Source organism: Rana temporaria, chromosome 6 (assembly GCF_905171775.1).
Source record: "Rana temporaria chromosome 6, aRanTem1.1, whole genome shotgun sequence".
Taxonomy (NCBI): Eukaryota; Metazoa; Chordata; class Amphibia; order Anura; family Ranidae; genus Rana; species Rana temporaria.
Window position 1 is genome coordinate 182,035,612 of NC_053494.1, and position 20,360 is coordinate 182,055,971.

Consider the following 20,360-nt stretch of genomic DNA (forward strand, 5'->3'; position numbering starts at 1 on the left):
AAATTGACCGTGTGTAGTAGAAAACGTCGTTTAAAACGACGTTTTTTCACCCGCGCATGCCCAGAAGCTACTTATGAAGCAAGCTTCAATGGAAAAAGTGGTGAGAACGTAACCTCGCTTTGCTAGAACATTGTGAGAAAAACGATGGTGTGTAGGCAACTTCGTCTTTGAAAATTGAAGTTTCAAAAACGTCATTTTTTACTTCACAGAAAATGTCGTTTTTTTTCATCACATAAAGTGATGGTGTGTACGGGGCATTATTGTTTTACACTGTCGGATCTTCGGATGCAGTAACACGGCCGCTTCTAGGGGGAGTTTGCGTCGTAAACCAGCGTCGGGTATGCAAATTAGGAGTTGCGGAGATCCACGATGGATTTTTGCGTTCGCTACGTCGCCGCTAGTCTAGTTTCCCGTCGCAAAGTTAGTCGTCGTTTTTGGTTCTTTAACTTTACACAGCAATCGTATTGCTGTATAAAGTATGGCCGTCGTTCCCGCGTCGAAATTTAAAAATGAACGTCGTTTCCGTAAGCCGTCCGGGAATACGGAATTACGCTACGCGCGTCGCAGTTCGAAAAAATGACGTCACTGCGCGCAAAGCACGACGGGAATTGCGAAACGGAGCATGCACAGTAGGTTTGGCGCGTGAGCGCGCCTAATTTAAATGGCACACGCCCATTTGAATTGGCCCGCCTTGCGCCAGACGTATTTACGATACACCGCCGCAAGTTTCCAGGTAAATGCTTTGTGGATCGGGCACTAAAATTGGAAACTTGCGGCGGTGTAACGTAAACGGGTTACGTTACACGGCCGCAAATGTATGTGAATCTGGCCCATACATTCTAGAAATAAATGATTAATTCTCCCCTTTTACAAAACACTGGCCCTACCTCATCTTGGATATGCAGCTCAGTTTTAGTCACCAGTCCTTAGAAAAGATGTTGAATTTAAAAGAGTTTGTCGATGGGCAACACAATTAATAAGGGGGGGGGGGGGTGGAGGACCTCAGCTATGAGGATGGGTTATATAGATTACATTTATTCACTCTGTAGAAAAATATCACAATATACAGATACTGTACATCAGAGATGATTTCAGTATCTGTAGCAAACTGTTTACTCTAAAGCCTCGTACACACGGTTCAATTGTTGGAAGGGGATTGTCTGTTGACAGACTGTTGTCCGAAATTCTTACGGTTAGTACGCTCCTTTTGACAATTGTCCAATTTTCCCGACAACAAATGTTGGATGACGGGCTAGTAAATTTTTGTCAAACGACAGCTCCACGTCAGATTTTCTGATGATCAGTACACAAATTCGTCACACAAAAGTCGAAAGTACAAACACACACGCTAGGAATTAATGCTCACCAAACACAAAATTAGCGGAAGGGGCCCAAATGGTGGCGCTCAAGACCTGAAATTCCTTGGAGTACGTCACTACGTTCGTGTTTGTGGCACAACAATTTGTGTAATGTTAGTTTGCAAGACAAGAGCCTGGCACATGCCCCTTTGACAGAAATCAGACGCTCAGTTGTCCAACAATCGTACCGTGTGTGCGAGGCTTATGGTCCCTGAAAGCAATACGCAATCACAATTTGAGATTAGAAGAAAGGAGCTTTAACCTTAGATTGTGGAAAGGGTTCTTTATCGTTAAAGCAGTGTAAATGTGTACTCCCTCCCCCATGAAGTGGTGATAGCTGAGAGTGTCGACAACTTCAAAAAACTTTTAGATGGCTTCATCAGGAAGCAAAATATACTGTACAGGGCCATGGAAATTGTTAGTACATTCTAATCACATACACATAGGTTTAACTTTTTTTTCAACTTTATAAACTATGTACTGTAACTACAGTAGAGAAAAATCAGACTGCTCTCTGGCAGAACTTTGCACATCCCAGGACTGGGTGGACATAATTGCAATTTCTTTAGCAGATAAAACTGATCCTATACTGTATATTTGTATAAACCACGTATTTAGTTGTTTGTGTGGAGTTTTGCTTAAGGAAACACACATCCATACTCTCTTATATGCTGCAGCTGTCCGCTGCCGGAGAACTGAGCAATACGTTGACTGCTGATTGTTCAGTTCTTGGTCTGCTCTAAGCAGAGAGCGGTGACTGTCAGTCACCGCTCTCTGCTGTGTCCTTCCAGCATTCACTGGAGCCCTGGGCTTGAGAGAGGGTGGGAGCAGCTGGCTCAGTCTTTCAGCAGGGAGCTGACAGGCTGACCTAGGTGCGAATCAGGTATCTGGGTGGATTCCAGAATTTGTTGGGAGCCTTCTGGAGCCTGGAGAAGCTCTGTGATGTCAGTGGGCAGAGGGCTTTAGTCTGCTGTCAGTTGATTAATGGTCACAGGAGATCACAAGTAAGTGCACTCCTGTGATCCATAAGAAAAGTATGTCCAAAAAAAGCTTTGACCAAACTCCTCTTTTAAGAAGAGCTTAGAAAGCACACACAAAAAAAAAAAAAAAAACAAGCTACCCATGTGTGCTATACCTGTAAATAATGAACTATTCATAGCCATAACCTTTCTCACGTAGTTGTTGAACAGTTAACTTTTTGTTTTATTCTTTTAGTTCTTACGTTTTTTAAAAAGCACATTGTACATTTCTTTAATGTAAAAATGTCATCAATTTACAGAAACATGACTGGAAGAGACATACGAACCTTTGTAACAACGCACAGAAGCAACGACACAGGTAAAGTCTTATGTCTGTGTTGCTGGTTATTAATGTACAGGACAGAAAAAGAAAGGATACACAGGTAAGTCATCGGATGGTGATAGCAGCAACAACATACTTATATAGTATAAACACTATTAGCCAGATTCAGGTAGAGTTACGCTGGCGTATCAGTAGATACGCCGTCGTAACTCTGAATCTGCGCCGTCGTATATTTAAGCGTATTCTCAAATTGAGATACGCTTAAATGTTGCTAAGATACGACCGCCTGCGCCGTCGTATCTTATCTGTCTATTTACGCTGGCCGCTAGGGTCGTGTACGCTAATTTACGCCTAGAATGCGTAAATCAGCGAGATACGCCTATTCACGAACGTACGCTTGCCTGTCGCAGTAAAGATACGCCGTTTACGTAAGGCGTTTTCAGGCGTAAAGATAAACCACCAAAAAGATGGTGCAGCCAATGTTAAGTATGGACGTCGGAACCGCATTGAATTTTATAAATTTTACGTCATTTGCGTAAGTCGTCCGTGAATGGGGCTGCCCGTAATTTACGTTCACGTCGAAACCAATGAGTCTTTGCGGCGTAATTTGGAGCATGCGCACTGGGTTATGTCCATGGACGGCGCATTCGCCGTACATTCAAAACATCAATTACGTGGGGTCATGCCTTATTAACATAAAACACGCCCACCTCTTTCCAATTTGAATTAGGCGCGCTTACGCCGGCACATTTACGCTACGCCGCTGTATCTTAGGACGCAAGTGCTTTGTGAATACAGCACTTGCCTCTCTAACTTACGGCAGCGTAGCGTATATGAGATATGATACGCCTACCTAATGTTAGGCACGTCTACGTGAATCTGGCTATATAACATTTGTCGCTGGAGCTCATCCAGCCGCGCTATGCACAGCTGACATTAGAAGACCTTTCTAGGTGTAATATCATGTTTGGCTATCTATCTATTTAGTACAGGACCACACCTGAATTCACTATACATTAACCACTTGCCACCCAGGCCTATTCTGACATTTTTCTCCTAAATGTAAAATTCATAATTTTTTTTGCTAGAAAATTACATAGAACCCCCAAACATTATATGGAAAATAAGCAATTGTTTCCATTTAGCAAACTAAATTGTATCCACTTATTGTTTAGGTCTACATTAAACTAAATCTAAATCCCAAACATTTTTCTTTAGTTTAGGATAGAGCAGAAAGTAATTTCCAAAACTTTTTTGCTGTTTACCATTGAGGCTCAGCTAGAGAAGGAGCTTAAGGGCCCTTTCACACGGGCGGATCAGTAATGATCCGCTCCGTGTGTCCGCAAAAGCTCAGCGGGGATCCTCCGTAAAATCACCGCTGAGCTGGCAGCTGACAGGGTGGTCCCCGCACACTGTGCAGGGACCGCCCTGTCTTTCCTCCGCCTTCCCCTATGGGGGATCGGATGAACATGGACCGTATGTCCGTGTTCATCCGATCCAGCAGACGAAAGAAAAATAGGATTTTCTTCCATCCGCAAATGCGGATCTTTGCGGAGGCGGACGATTACGGGTGTCAGTGGTCATCCGCTGACACCCGTAATCACATAGGGACCAATGTATGTCCCGTTTCCACAACTGATGGATGAAAATGCGGAAATACGGTCCGCAAGTGTGAAAGGGCCCTTAGTGTCTCAGAGCGCACGTTACTGAGCACAACTGAAGTGAGGAGAGTGCATTGTGCATTTGCACGGTTTGAAAGGCCAAGAACGACCACTAGAGGGCGCATTACTATAATGTACAACTCATCCTGCAAACAGCAGGATGGAGGAAAATTAGGGGGTCAATGGTTTTTGTGAGGACGCCCCTCAACAGCTACATTTGTAATGGCACTATTTACAACAGGTGGACCTCTGGTTTGTACTATTATGAGGATATAGAACTGCATAAGGAGATTTTTGGAAAATCTTCATGAAGACAAACTTACACTTTGAGCAGAAATTTGAGATTTTGATCATTTTTCATTTGCCTTGTTGCTGCATTTACTTTGCATTTCGGTAAATGCATTATGTGACATTTTACTATAGCTAAGTCATCTTTTTCCTGGTGTAAGTCATTTTCAATGTAAAGAAAAGCAGTTCAAAAGCAGGTTAAAATAAAGTTAAAGCATCACAATAGTATGTCTTATATACATATAGTTTGCATAATATATGCAATCAATTTTCCTGCACATGCACTTGGGGTGGGGGCTACACATAGAGTCAACATTATGCTACAGTCTTGAAGACATTGAATGAGACACTACTATGTGTTGTGGTGTGCTGACTCTAAAAATAAAATAAATAAAAATGTAGGTGGTGGTGTTGTTGTTGTTGTTGTTGTGTTTTTTTTTTTTTTTTAGTTCTAGTGCGTTGGCAGCCCATTCAAATGAAAAGCAACCAGAATGAAAAAGATGGGGAGAGGACCGTAGGTGTTCCCCAAGACCATTTTCTTGGTGCAATCTTTAACAACCATACATAGTTCTCTCCCAGCTATATAGTACACATAAGTGTATTTTCAATATTTTGGTATGTTATCTTCCCTATAAGAGGTCTACAGTATCTCACAAAAGTGAGTACACCCCTCACATTTTTAAAAATATTTTTATATATCTTTTCATGTGACAACACTGAAGAAATTACACTTTGCTACAATGTAAAGTCATGAGTGTACAGCTTGTATAACAGTGGTCTCCGTGACCTTGCCCGCAGGACCCGTGGACTCTGTGTCTGGAACGGCAGAACGGGGGGATGCCTTTGTAAACAAGGCATCTCCCTGTTCTGCCTAGTGACACAACGCTGATCGTTTGCTCCCTCTCATCGGTAGCAGTGATAAGTGACATGTCACGGTAAGCCACGCCCCCTAATAGTTAGAACATATCCCTAGGACACACTTAACCCCTTCCCAGCCCCCTACTGGTTAACCCCCATCCCTGCCAGTCACATTTATACAGTAATCCGTTCATTTTTATAGCACTGAGCGCTGTATAAATGTGAATGGTCCCAAAATAGCATCAAAAGTGTCCCATATGTCCGCCATAATAAAAAATATGTAGAATACATATTGGCCTAAACTGAGGAAACAAATATTTTTTTATATATTTTTTGGGGGATATTTATTATAGCAAAAAGTAAAAAAATATTGCTTTTTTTTTTTCAAAATTGACGCTCTATTTTTGTTTTATAGCACAAAAAAATAAAAACCACACAGGTGATCAAATACCACCAAACGAAAGCTTTATTTGTGGGAAATAAAGGACGTCAATTTTGTTTGGGAGCCACGTCGCATGACCGCGCAATTGTGACGTAGTGCCGAATTGGCACAAATTGCCGAATTGGCACAAAAAGTGGCCCGGCCATTTGGCAGCCACATGGTCCGGGGCTGAAGTGGTTAAAGAATGAATGTAGCCACCCTCTAACGGGAATTTAGATCACAGGAGCAATAAAGGAGTTTGGAGATTTGAAGGAAGCAGAGATGAATAGATGGTACTTTTTTTTTGTATTAAGAGTACATACTTAAATATAATTTTATTTGAAACCAGAGTATAGTATGAATATGGGGCCAGGCTATGGACATTCAAGTATTTACCTTTTCCTAACAAACTGTAAATGAGCTTTAAACCAAGCCATCACTGACTTCTGAGGATGAATTTCTCCACAGCGATAGCGGCTACAAAGTACACGGCAGAAGCAGTAAAGTTGTACATGTCATTCTTTTAAGGAGTTTAAATTCCCCACGTCTCATTCCTTGCTCCTGCCTTGTATTTATATTAGGGTTGGAAGTCTGCTGAGACACTGCTGGCAGGGGGAAGCAGTGTGAACTAAGCTGCTAAAAAAATAAAAACTGAGGAAGACTTCAGTACGTCTGATGTGGACCATGTGGGTATTGCTAAATGGCACCTGCAGCTACAGAAGTGAGATTCACTTTACCAGCTAGATATCATTATGATTTTGCTACAAATTCACCTGAGCATCATATAAGCATAGTATTAAGAGCAGGATCTGTCCATTTACGCACCACCCTTTCTTTCTATGGAAGAGATAACCGTAAAGAATAGTAAACTCCAAACAGATAACCTTTGATTTACAGCCCTAATTTTCTGAAAATAAGTAGCTTCTTTATTACATTATTAAATTTAATGTTTTGTTTTGTAAAAGTGCATTTGAATGCCATTGATTGACTGTTGCAGCTCACTAAAAAGCATCTCCCGTAGGCTTTCAGAATGATCAAAATTTGTAACAAGAAATAAAAATAAGATGGCTTTTTTCTCTAAATACAGTCCATACCCAATATCCACAAATGGCGATTTGGTATTGCATTTCTCATTACATGAAATGTGCAGAATCCGAGCCTGATTTCTAGCTCTGTTATCTAAATTGACCGTAGATATTTCCTATGTCTGTCAAATTTTGTGCTTGGATTTGGACATGCTCATAAACATAGATGTTATTAACCTATTTTTCCAAATTTTGACATCTTGGGTAATGATCTTTTGATATCCATGTCCAGCCTAAGGCCCCATACACACGATAGAATCCATCCGCAGATAAATCCCAGCAAATGGGTTTCTGCGGATAGATCCTATGGTGTGTGTACACGCCAGCGGATCTGTTTCCGCGGAGAAATCTCCTCTGGGATGGATTCCAGCAGATCGGATATTTGCTGACATGCACAACAAATCCATCTGCTGGAATCCATTCCAACGGATGGATCCGCTCGTCTGTACAGACTTACCGGATCCATCCGTCCAAAGGGATTCCCCGCACGCGTCGTAATGATTTGACGCATGCGTGGAATTCCTTATATGACAGCGTCGCGCCGTCGCCGCGTCATAATCGCGGCGACGGCGCGACACGTCATCGCCAGAGGATTTCCGCGCGGATTTCAATGCGATGGTGTGTACACTCCATCGCATAGAAATCTGCGGAAATCCTTGAGAGGATTTATCCGTGGAAACGGTCCGCTGGACCGTATCCGCGGATAAATTCTCTCGTGTGTATGGGGCCTATCAGTGCCATTCTGTGTGAAATAATAAGTTCACTTAAAGGAGTTGTAAAGGCAGAAGGTTTTTTATCTTAATGCCCTAATTACTTACCTGAGCCCCTTCTCTGTCCAGCGATGTCCATGAATGTATAAGCTGCCTGGGACACTCCTAATTAGCTGAGACACAGCAGCAGCCCCATTGGCTCCCACGGCTATCAATCAAAGTCAGTGAGCCAATCGGGGAGAAAGAGGGCATAGCTAACGCTATGACTAAGCATTGAAGTTCAATGTGAAACGTGTCAGCTGTTTATTTCCCACTGTATGCTGTTTTTTTGTAGTGCATCCTTTTTTACCCAATAAAGGGCACGTCTTTTTTAGACTTATTGGAGTGGGGCTGTCCATATACGTTCTTTTTTTTGCTATTTACTAATTAGGTGACTTCTGAAGGCAATTGGTTCCCTTAGATTTTAGTTAGGGGTATCAGAGTAAAGGGGGCTTAATACAAATGCACGCCACACTTTTCAGGTATTTATTTGTAAAAAATGTGAAAAACCATTTATAATTTTCCTGCCACTTCACAATTAGGTGCCATTTTGTGTTGGTCTATAACATAAAATCCCAATAAAATACATTTACGTTTTTGGTTGTAACATGACAAAATGTGGAAAATTTCAAGGGCTATGAATCATTTTTCAAGGCACTGTATACCTCTATTTTGCTCCTTTTTTGGCGCATTCAGTGCTAGAAAATGAAGCAAGTACAGATATAGAAGAGTATTACCCTGTGTAATTTACAACTCCAACGCCTTGTAGCTGACACAGGATTTTCATTTTGTTTGCAGCGGCTGGACAGAGTGGCAGGGGAGTTAAATAAAGGAAAGTATATATTGTGTATATATACAAGGTACAAGTACAGGTTCACTCTAAGGTTTTTATGTACATGAACATTTGTGTTTCTTTTTACATATATTTGTGAAGTATTTATGGAAAGCATTGTTCACTTGGATAATTGTTACTTTTGCCATGCCTTGCCTTAAATTCCTCTGTACAGGTGAAAGTGAATGTATGGTAAATGGATCTGAAAGGCATCTCAAATGCAAGTAATTTTTCTGTGAAAAAACTTGAATTCATCCTATGCTTGACATGCTTTTAACACTTAAAGGGGTTGTAAAGGTAAAAAAATATTTCCCTAAATAGCTTCCTTTACCTTAGTGCAGTCCTCCTTCACTTACCTCATCCTTCCATTTTGCTTTTAAATGTCCTTATTTCTTCTGAGAAATCCTCACTTCCTGTTCTTCTGTCTGTAACTCCACCCAGTAGGCTTTCTCCCTGGTGTGGAGTGTCGTCCTTGAGGGGGCGAGCAGGAGAGTCAGGACGTCCACTAACACACAGCTCCTTTCTCTATCTGCAACATAGAGAGCGTCCTGATTCTCCTGCTCGCCGCCTCTCCCCTCAAGGGAGGGGGCGAGCACGACACTCCACATCAGGGAGAAGCCTTGCATTACTGTGTGGAGTTACAGACAGAAGAACAGGAAGTGAGGATTTCTCAGAAGAAATAAGGACATTTTAAAGCAAAATCGAAAGTTGAGGTAAGTGAAGGAGGACTGCACTAAGGTAAAGGAAGCTATTTAGGAAAAAAAAATTGTACCTTTACTACCTTTTTAATTTATAACATTTGTATCGTGTTTTTTCTGGATTTCTGGTTGATATTCTGTCTCTTCCATTAAAAATACACCTATGATAATAATTATAGACTCTTCATTTCTTTTTAAGCAGGCAAACTTACAAAATCGTCACAGGATCAAATAATAATTTTTACCACTGTATTTGCTCATTATATGTATTTAAATACAGCTAGCATAAAGCTGAAACAGTTTTCCACTGTGTTTCCCCTTATGTTGGTGGTCAGTGGAAGCTGTGTTTATATACCCGAGAGGCGGATGTCCCTTGCCATGACCTTCCTGTTCCCAGGTGACTGAAGAACAACATCAGGTGGAACTATGCAGCCATTGTCAGGCTCAAAATCCTTCCATTAGTCTAGAACAGATCAAAGTCAGAATAGGAGTGTCTTGCTCTGTTCGGTCTGTTTGGTCTCGCTTAACTCGGGCTTCGGGCAGGAGACCCAGGCATTTTACCCTCATGCTGATGTCTAACAAAGGCTAAGATGCTGATCTACCCTGACCCATAGCCAAATCTCTTAAACTAACTTAACGTTAGCCTAGCTTTGCCTGAAGTTCTTCTGAAACATATTTACATTATATGGCACCTATGAATGTTCATATATGGAACTGTCATTGCCGGAAAAACAGCAATGGTCATAAAAACGTATGGTCTGAATTTTTTATCTTTTTTTTGTAACTCTTTGCCTCTAGGTCCACTTATGAGAAGGTTATTCTTATTGATTTTCCTTTTTTATCTAGGGAATCTAGCTATTCGTATGAAGAATGGGATCAGCAGTTCAAAATATAAGCCTGTTGATTATCAACAACTCCGTGCAGAAGCTGAAGCCAAAAAATTAGCATCTGCAGGCATTCAGTTAAAGGTAAGCATGCATTTTTTGACTTTTTTCTTAACCATAAAAATGAATGCAAACATTTCTAAACTAAATTCTGGCAAGTATCAAAGGATTTCCTTTGAAATGATATACATTTTTTTCTACAAAAGCCATTTCTCGTTATACTATTTCTGACCAAAGTCCAGGTTGTATGACCTCCTCCATGCCACCCTCATTATATGGTGTGAAACATATAGTTAATATGTTGTGGAACACCATTCTCTTCTCAAATTTCTTAGTGTCAGTATAACACTCACTATAGTATCAGTTGGACAGCCCATGTGGACATCATTCTTGCTTATATAGAGAAGAGATGGAGGAAGGGTAACCAACCCTGGGACTTTTAAAGGTGTCGAATTGAATAAATCATATAAACATAGTAAAAAACTAATTTAATAAAAAATTATTTTTTTACTATGTTTACATGATTTATTCAATTCGACACCTTGAAAAGTCCAAGGATTGGTTACCCTTCCTCCATCTCTTCTCTATATATTACATATGGGATGTGGTGTCGTGATTTGACTAACTGTGTTCCACAAATCGTTTCATCATTCTTGCTTAGATTACAATTGAGGAAGTTAGAACGGGTATCTGCCAAAAAAGGTACCCAGTGTGGGGTCACATGACGTCAGAAAGGGCGGTGCCACCAGGTAACGTAGCTGGATTGCCCCCGCCCCTTGCCTATATAAGAAATGTCAAAGCGCAGAGCGGCATAGGGCGGGAGGCCTCCCAGGAGTTAAGAGCATTTTTATTCTTTCTATTTTTCGCTTCTCAGCTGGCTGGCCGGCATCGTGACTGACGATGGATTTACATCAAGGGACACTAATTATAATATTTTTAAATAGTTTCTTGTAGTTCTTACTTTTTGACCCTTTTTTTTTTTAGTGAATGGGTAGGGGTATGATGTACCCAATACCCATTCACATGGGGGCCGGGGGTCGGGCCGGGGGTCAAAAAGTAATTGTTAAAGGGGGCTTCCAGATTTCGATAAGCCCCCGATGCCTGCAGACTCTGACAACCACAGCCCAGGGTTGTTGGGAAGAGGCCCGTGTCCCAAAGCAACAACCCCCCATGTTGAGGGCATGTGGCCTGGTATGGTTCGGGGGGGGGTGGCACACTTACTTGTCCCCTCCCTTTTCATGACCTGCTGGGCTGGTATGGATTTTGGGGGGGTAACCCCACACCATTTTTGATTTTTATTAATACCTGAAGGGCCTTGTATGGGCTGGGGGGGGGCATGGTGTTTTTTTTTTTTTTATTCAGCTGTCAGCTGTCATAGGTTGTTAAGGGCGCTGCGGCCGACTTCCTGGCCCCACTCCTTAACAACCAGCTTACCCAAAAAAGCTTTGCCCAAGTAGGGCGCAGAATGCACTGTGCATGCTGCACAGTGCATTGCAGGGTGTTTGTCGGGGCGAACACCCTGCAAATTCGGGTATTTGGCAAACAGCCGAACAGGCAAATGTTCGGCCCTAACTCAGGCTCAGACCGAACCGTTCGTCCATCCCTTAATAGGAGTAATACATTCCCCTATGTTCGTGGTCAGTGTTCTGTGGGAGTTGAAAATACCCTTGTGTCAGTGGTTAGTAGGGGTAATAAATGCACTAAAGTCAGTGGAGTTAATAAATGCCCCTGCACTAGTGTTCAGTTAGATTAAAAAATGCTTCAGCGTCAGTGAGAATAATAAATCCCTCTGCGTTAGTGGTCAGCGTGATTATTAAATGCCCCTAAATCACTGGGATGAAAGGGATCATATTATTGATGTTTGGTGGGTGAAAAAGATTAGACCTTTGTTGTTTAGTGGATTCTGGAAGTCCTCCCCATCATTAGTGTGCGGGGGGATTCTCAATGCCACCACATCACTGGTATTCAGTAGGATTCCGAAAGTCCCTTGCAGTATGCAGTTCAGATACCTCTGTGTAGGCTCCATGTTGTCTTGATGGGAATGTATCTTTTCTTTTACTTATTTAACTTTTACTATTGAATCTCTTTAGAAAGCAGGCTATTTACATTAAAGACGCAAGTCACTGAGTTAAAAATGTGGACAGTAGCTTTTAGCTTCACCTGATGGCTGCCAGTTAAGGTGTTCTAACAACACAGTAATATTGTAAATGACACTGTTTTAATAAGCCTTCTGGTTCTTCCAATTTGCTGCTTGAACCTACGATTGAGTAATTATGTTAATGTCACCTGGGCAAGGCTGTGGTATCTGTGGCTGTGGTGTTTCGGGGTGGGAGCCTGTCAGGTGCATCTCCTGACAGCAGCAGGTTGCATATGGTTTTTATGTTGGTTTCAAGTTAATATTTTTATAATTTCTGGCTTAAAAATTATAAAAGGCTAATTCAGTGCAAACACGCTATACATTCCTATTTATGTACTCCTACAGAGGAGTACATGCTGTAGAAGGTATATAAGTGGGCATTGAGACATTATGTGTTCACATTTCTTTAGTTGAGTACGGTCCATAGACTCCTGTCTTCGGAATGACACTAGAACACTCTTCTGTACTTTTCTGCTCTTCCAATTCCATCTGATGAAATTATTACTCAAGCTCTCCCTGGAGATCAAATGCTTCAGCTCAGAGGCTGCACAGATAGGAAGGACACATTTCACAGTTTACACAACATACATAAAAGACCTCTTGTCAGCACATTTAATATCTGTTCCATTCATGTACATAACAAACTTCTTTGAAGAAAAAAAAAACGCATTGTTGCTGGTAAAGAGTAAGCTGAGACGATGTAAATGTCTTTGGAAATCATCTTCACACCTACCATTTTAAAGTTATTATGTTATCTTTTTTGTATTCTTTTAAATGTATGTCTCTCATTGTTGCATTTTACCGCACTGCAGAAATCAGTCTGTTTTTATACATAGCAGCAATTAAGCATCATTAATTATTCACTTGGTAGGGACCATAAAACAACAAAAAAGAAAAATTAAAGCTTATGAATACTGAATATTAGTTTAACACTATTTAAAGATCAAGGTCAGCTCTTTTTTATTTCATTTAAATGTAATTGTATTTTATTTTGGGCAGAGTGGGGAAATTATAGAACCTCTGCCAGGTTTTTATTTTAAATCTGTGTCCCATTTGCAACAATTTCTGCTCGCTGCTGTTATTATTACTGCTTTTTGTCTTCCTGTTTTAGCCTGTAGCTACTGTAGCACGATGCTTCCAAGCATATGCTCTTTTTCATGCATTGTCCGTGTATAACTACACCTCGTCAGGGCCGCTTAAGATACTGGAGCCCCTAATTTCCATGCAGTGCACCAAACGCATAGATTTCAATGGGGGTTTTCTCCTTTTTTGTTTAAGCACTGCACCCCAAGCCCAACCACTTGTGTGACATTAGCAAATTAATATTCACTAAATTTTTATTGCTTCTCCTTCCTGCCAATCAGGAAGCGGGTCCTGAGACCTGATTGGCTGGGAGTCCTAAGACCCGATTGGCCAGGAGATGCAGGAGGGAAGCCACCAAAGCTGTGACCTGGATGGGATAAGTGTGGGGCTGGTGGGCGAGCGAGTGGGCGATTAAGCGATCGAGCAAGCAATGGGGGGAGTGGCCAGGTTTGTTTGCTGCCCCCTCCCCCAAAAAAATACAGCACCAGCTGCCACTGTCCCAATGGTTGCAACCTCTAACACCCTGGGTTCAGACATTTCAGCAAAGAAATAATAAATGCAGATACAGAATGACTCACAGTAAACCAAGATGAGTTTTACTTAATATTTTACAATGAACAGAATCAACAGAAATGAGAAATAAGGGAAATAAGGTTATAGTTATACACTTTATATGAACAAGCAAATGAATGGTCAACTGAAGTCCCTTGGAAAGCAAGTCAACAACTTTAACTAATCCGGGTTTTTGACTGCAGGCCAGAAAAGGGTAGGAGAATGACAGTGTGGAGTCAGACTACTCCCTTCAACCACCACTTATTACATCCTGGCACATTGTAAATAAATTATGCAACCTTGGTCTCTAAACGTAAAAGAGTTCCTTGGTGATATGGGACCAGATAAACGCCAAATGTTCCTGTCCCTTGTGGGGGAACGATGATAAAGGAGTTCTTTTTTTAGTTGATGTAGATGTCTTGAATCCTCAGCTAGCTCAAATGAAGGGGCCCAAAGTAATTGTGAGATAATAACATTCAGTAGTACAATATGTGTTGTAGATGTCTTCTTATAGAGCTCCAATGAGGAAGGCAAAGTAAAGGTGTCTGTATGAAGTGTCCTTGGAGTGCACAGAGGGTGGGCTATTGTCTGTCCACATTATGGACGATACCAAGCTCAAGGGATGATGTGGAGATTCTGCAGCAGGTTCCTACAAATGCTCTTCTCAGGAACGATGCTTGACCACAATTTAAGAGTCAAAGTTCACCCCACCAGATCAGTTTGTGCTTCTTGGGCTGTTAAACATCAGGCAACTGCAAAGCTGCTACCTGTTCTTTTGCTTAGTTGTTCTGTTTTTGGATGTCCTAATAGTAATAGTAATGTATGTCGTGGACAGCTCGTAGAACTGGGTATTTAAAATAATATTGTGTTGCTTTGCAATCTGCAATGAAGACAGACATAGTTTTTGTTTTATCCAGCTGTTATATAACGTCCAAGTGAAATATATAACACAACATTTCAGAAATTGAAAAACAGAATCACTGAGTTGGAAAAAGGATCTTGTAAACTCAATGAGGTGTAGCTAATCACCTTTTTAATGGCTCACAAAGTCATTTGACTTTCATCTGTGATCAGTTGTGGTCATTTTAATTAGCTCAGCATGAAAAGAGCTTTCCTAGAGCATTTTGATCCCTGGTAGTGCAACTGAAGCAAACAATCAACCATGGGTAGCAAGGCATTGTCAAAAGATCTTTGGGATAAAGTTGGGGACGGGCACAAGTCAGGAGATTGAAACAAAAACATTTTAAAGGCTTTATCAATGTCTAGAAGCACAGTGAAGTCTAGTATTAAGTGGAAGTTATTTGGTACAACACAGACCCTCCCTGGATCAGGACATCACTCCAAACTGGATGAAAGACGACCCAGGAGGAAACTTTCAGAGAGGCTACCAAGAAGCCTACAGCAACTCTGAAGCAGTTACAGGAATATGACAAAGAGTGCTCACTGTGTGCATGTGACAACATTATCACAAATTCTCCTCAAATGTGGCTTGTATGGGAGGGTTGCAAGAAAAAAGACACTCCTCAAGAAAGGCCAGATGCAGTCATGACTGAGCTTTGCTAAAATGCACGCTGAAGATTCAGAGGCCACATGGAAAAAGGTGTTATGGTCAGATGAGACTAAAATTAAATTTTTTGGCCTCACAGGATTTGTCTGGCGGAAATCCATTACAGCTCACCATCCATATAACACCATTCATTGAGGTGGTAATATCCTGTTATGGGGGAGTTTCTCTGCAGCAGGGACCGGATGCTTCTGAGGATAGAAGGAATAATGGATAGGGAAAAATACAGTCAAATTCTTCAGGAAAATCTGCTGCCCTGTCAGAAAGTTGTCAATGGGAAGAGGGTTTACCTTCTAACATGACAGCGACCCAAAGCACACAGCAAAAATAACCACACCATGGTTGAACAAGAAAAAGATGAATGTCCTTGCATTGCCTAGTCAGAACCCAGACTTCAACCCCATTCCAAAATCTGTGGAATGACTTGAGGACTGCAGTCTACAAACGGTCACCATCAAATTTAACTGAACTTAAGCAGTTTTGCAAAGAAGAGTGTACAAATATTGCAAAGTCTAGATGTGCAAAGTTAGTAGAGACCTATCCCAACAGACTAAAGTTGTGACTGTCATATTTTGGTCACACTGTAGAGAGAGATCACTGGAGAAGGAAATAATGCTTGGGAAGATCAAAAGGAACCAGCCAAAGACTGACTACTAGGTGGTTGGACGCATTGGCTACAGTTATGGGAATGACACTGGAAGCTCTTGCCAGACGAAGCCGACTTTGTTTTGGCTAGAGATGAGCTTTAACATTCTTGCTGGATGAATGAATAAATTAGACCTGAAAATACTTTTCTTTCTATAGCCAGTGCTGCTGCAGACACCCTCAAGTACTGCTGATGTAACCAAAAGTCTGGCGTTTAGTCATGTGATCTCAATTGAAGAAGTGGTTTAGCTTTCCCGAACTCCAATACTCCCCTCCAGCAGAGATTTTATGATCTGATGGCTTGGCTTTAGATATGTGAGCAAGGAGCCTGAAGCAGCATTTACTTCAGCAAAGGTTATCACTATTTATCCAGGCTTCACTAAACCTGGAGCTAGAGCAATTGTGGACTAAGCCGAACATACAGCTGAGTCTGTGTGCATGCACCTTTACATCTTGTGGTGGGACACAGGGAAAAGAAGAGCAGATTGGCTACTCTACTTAGCGACATTTACTTTAGGATCATCAAAGACTAAAACCGAGTAGCCAATTATACTGACACGGTCAGGAGTCAGGCTCGGAGATCAGTAGCTATAGCAGTAGAGATGCTCCCACTGACTAGCTTGATAAGTGAACAAGCAGGTCACACTGGCGGATGATGCCGGCTCATCCACGGTGCAGGGTTTAAAGGTTAAAGCCTTGTACACACGCATGGTTTCCTCGGCCAGAAACCGCAAGAAAACTGCTGGCAGAGCTTTTTGACGAGAAAACCGTTCGTGTGTAGGGTTTTTTTGTCGAGAAAACTGCCTGGAATCTCGACGAGAAAAATAGAGAACCTGCTCTCTATTTTCTCATCGGGATTCTCAATTTTCTCGTTGTGATTCTTGTCAGACTGTTTTACGACGAGAAAATCGGTTGTGTGTATGCTTAAAAAACCCTGCATGCTCAGAATAAAGTATGAGACGGGAGCGCTCCTTCTGGTAAAACTAGCATTTGTAATGGAGAGAGCACATTCGTCACGCTGTAACGGACTGAAAAGCACGAAGACTGAAAAGCGTGAATCGTCACTCACCAAACTTTTACTAACACGCAGTAACACGAGATTAGCAAAAGCAGCCCAAGGGGTGGCGCCATTGGAATCAAACTTCCCCTTTATACTGTCGTCGTACATGTTGTACGTCACAGCGTTTTTAGAACGACAAGATTTTGGCTTGACAGTGTGTATGCAAGGAAAGCTAGAGAAGAATCCCTTCAAGCTTGACAAGAATCCCGTCGAGAAAAACCTGTTTTTTTGACGGGATTCTCGCCCGTGTGTACAGGGTTTAAGTGCACTTTACAGAAAATCTGTAAGGTGAACTTACACTGGATCCCCTCCCCATCCCCCCTGGTCCTGCTGTGTCAGAATCCCACCGGGACGCAGCTTCACTGGTCCATGGATTTAAAATCCTCCTGGGTTTCTCTACTCCGGTGCTGACAGGATGGTCTAGACAGATTCTGATTGGTCGGCACCATTTATGTGATGCCTCCTATCTGTACACCCAGAGAGGTACGGATAGGAGATTAAGCTGCAGGGATTTCAAATTCCTGGACCTGTGAAGCAGCTTCCGGTGTCTGACAGTGGTAGATTGCCAGACACTGGTACAGCCGGACCATGGGAAAAGGGAGGGGGTCCAGTGTAAATTCACCTTACAGATTATCTGTAAAGGTGAAGTTATACTTTAGGTACTAATCGGTATTCAACAGAGTGCCTGATGGTGAAAATGTGTTTTGCTGCCTGTTAGTAACAGGTTGCAGTCCACAGGTTTGCCCGAACAGGAGGTGAGCAAGCCGGGGTCCAGTAGCAGATAAATCGGGTAGGGATCAAGCAGAAGTGTAGTCAGTAAACAAGCCAAAAGTCAGTAACAAGTTGCAGGTTTAGATGAAGCAGAAGTGTAGTCAAGGAACAAGCCAAAGGTCGGTAATGAGTGGTAGTGAAGATACAAACGGCAGCAGAAGTGACAAGAGGAAGATATTGGCTGGAGAGAGCACAATAATATGGCAAACAGGGAGTGCAGAGACGTGGCTTGAACCAGAAAGTTAATGAGCGGAGAAAAGATTTCAAGGTTCTTGAGGAGAAAGACATAAGGCAAGGTTGTAGATTAAATCAGGCAAGGAGCTGTCCAGCATCTCAGGTGGCTTAGCGAGAAGTGTTACTGCCAGACATAGCAGAGGTCCTGGGTTCAGGCCCTGTCAAGTACACTCCTTTCCTGTACACAACTGAATTAGCGAGGTGCTAGGAACTGAAATTATCTTGTGACACAATGATTGACTGCCAGGCTATGCCAGCGATGACAAAACACTAGGGGGAATTTACTAAAACTGGAGCAGAAAGAATCTGAAGCAGTTGTGCATGGCAACGAATCAGATTCTAGCTTCAGCTTGTTCAGATGTACTTGTTTGAAAAAAATCCTGTTCTTTGATTAATTGCTTCCTTAGGCCCCATACACATGACCAAGTTTCTCTGCAGAATTCAGCCAGAAACTCGATCGGAGCTGGATTCTGCCGAGAAACTCGGTCGTGTGTACACTTTTCAGCGAGGAAGCCGACGAGGATCTCGTCGGGCCGAATAGAGAACATGTTCTCTATTTCCTCGTTGTTCAATGAGGAAAGTCGGCCCGCCGAGATCCTCGGCGGCTTCAACACTGAACTCGACGAGGAACTCGATGTGTTTGGCACGTCGAGTTCCTCGGACGTGTGTACGGGGCCTTAGTGTGAAATATCTGGTGTTCCTGCCAGTTCGTCTGCTTTCCTGTTAAAAACTGACTACACTAAGCAGGAGAACACATGGTGGTCAGTTCTCTAGCTATGCTGGCAAATCAGTCTGTTCTCCAATGATCAGACTTGTCCTGACACCCCCCTCTGCACAGCCATTCACTGCAAAGATCAGTGTAGTGCTGTTTCTCCTCCCCCTAGCTCTTATGCAGCTGAGAACAGGGGGAATATGATCACTGCTAAAAAAAGAAAGAAAAAAGGTATTTATCATTTTTTATATCTATACACAAATGTTTTGTTGTTCATTTCTATTTTAAAACCAATAGGTCATTTTACAGGGTGATCGTTTACAATCACTTTAAATATTCCATGTGCTGTTTAAAATAAAATAATGCAGCTCTGGCTGCGATGCTAATCTTCTTTTTTTGGCTCTGTCCCCGACAGACTCATCACTCTGTCCTGCAGGTTCTTCTTCTGAGTTTAATGACTCCTAGGGTCATTCTGCTTACTTCCTGTGAACCCAGGGCATCATGGACACACTCCTGGGGGTTACGGTTGACACCTAATCCCTTTAAACCCGAACACATATAAATTACACAGGTTATGAGGCTAATTTAGTGCAGATAAGGCACCAAGTGAGTTTACTTACCACCTTAATCAGCCACGGAACCTGTGTAATTAATACATGTGCTGTTTTAAAGGGATGAGGTGGAAACCCTACTGAGGGTCATTACATGAGCATCCTTATCTGCAGTATTGGGGACCTTCCACCACAGGATGTTTCCTGCAAGGAAGGTGGGGTGGGGGAGTTTGGGTGTTGTCAACTTATGCAGCACCCTTTGTTATCAGTGGAACAAAAAATAAATTGCAATGTTGCCACAAGCAATGGTCATGTGACGCCACAGCCTCGAGCCTGCTCTTCCGTTTTCCATGTCAGTGCCTGTGTGACGTGGATGTTTTCTTTTGGGTGTCCAGTGGTGAAGTACTTTCAGGATTCAGAAGAGGACAATGTCATCACAGGGGGCGGTGGGGGACTGGTGATCTTGGGCTTTATTGACACCAGTGGATTCCTGGTCCCTGCATGGGAAAATTAGGTAAGCACAGGGCTTTTTTTCAGGTGGAACTTGGTGGAACTCAGTTCCACCACCTCTGGCTCCGACCCTTTGGTGCCTGCTCACCACAATCACTTGTAAACACAGAAGTCCGGTTTCTGGCTGGGCATTTAAAGATCATTATCTTATGGTGAGAAAAAGAAACCCGTCTACTGACTTCGAACATTTTTTCTGCAGTTTACTTTTTCTGCAAGAGATGACAAGCATGTTTGATGCTCAAGAACACTTGTTATTGCTAATTTGGTGACCTTGGCTCGGCCCAGTTATTACACGAGATGCGTACATTGGTCATATCATTTGCAGAAACTTGGCATCTGAATTCAAATCAAAGAACTGCTAGTACTGAATCATCCATGTTTTATATAAAAGTGTTTGAAAATACG

At 42.2% G+C, this 20,360-nt stretch overlaps 1 protein-coding gene across 2 annotated transcripts in view; it reads left to right on the forward strand.

The window, feature by feature from the left end:
• The window catches only part of CCDC148 (coiled-coil domain containing 148), a 306,991-nt gene that overhangs the window by 66,502 nt on the left and 220,129 nt on the right, over positions 1–20,360 (forward strand). For both annotated transcript variants that reach the window (XM_040357922.1, XM_040357921.1), the window contains exons 2-3: positions 2,638–2,696; positions 10,099–10,220. In XM_040357922.1, the coding sequence (XP_040213856.1) occupies positions 2,642–2,696; positions 10,099–10,220 (177 nt within the window). In that variant the 5' untranslated portion in view covers positions 2,638–2,641. The remainder of the gene's footprint in view (positions 1–2,637; positions 2,697–10,098; positions 10,221–20,360) is intronic.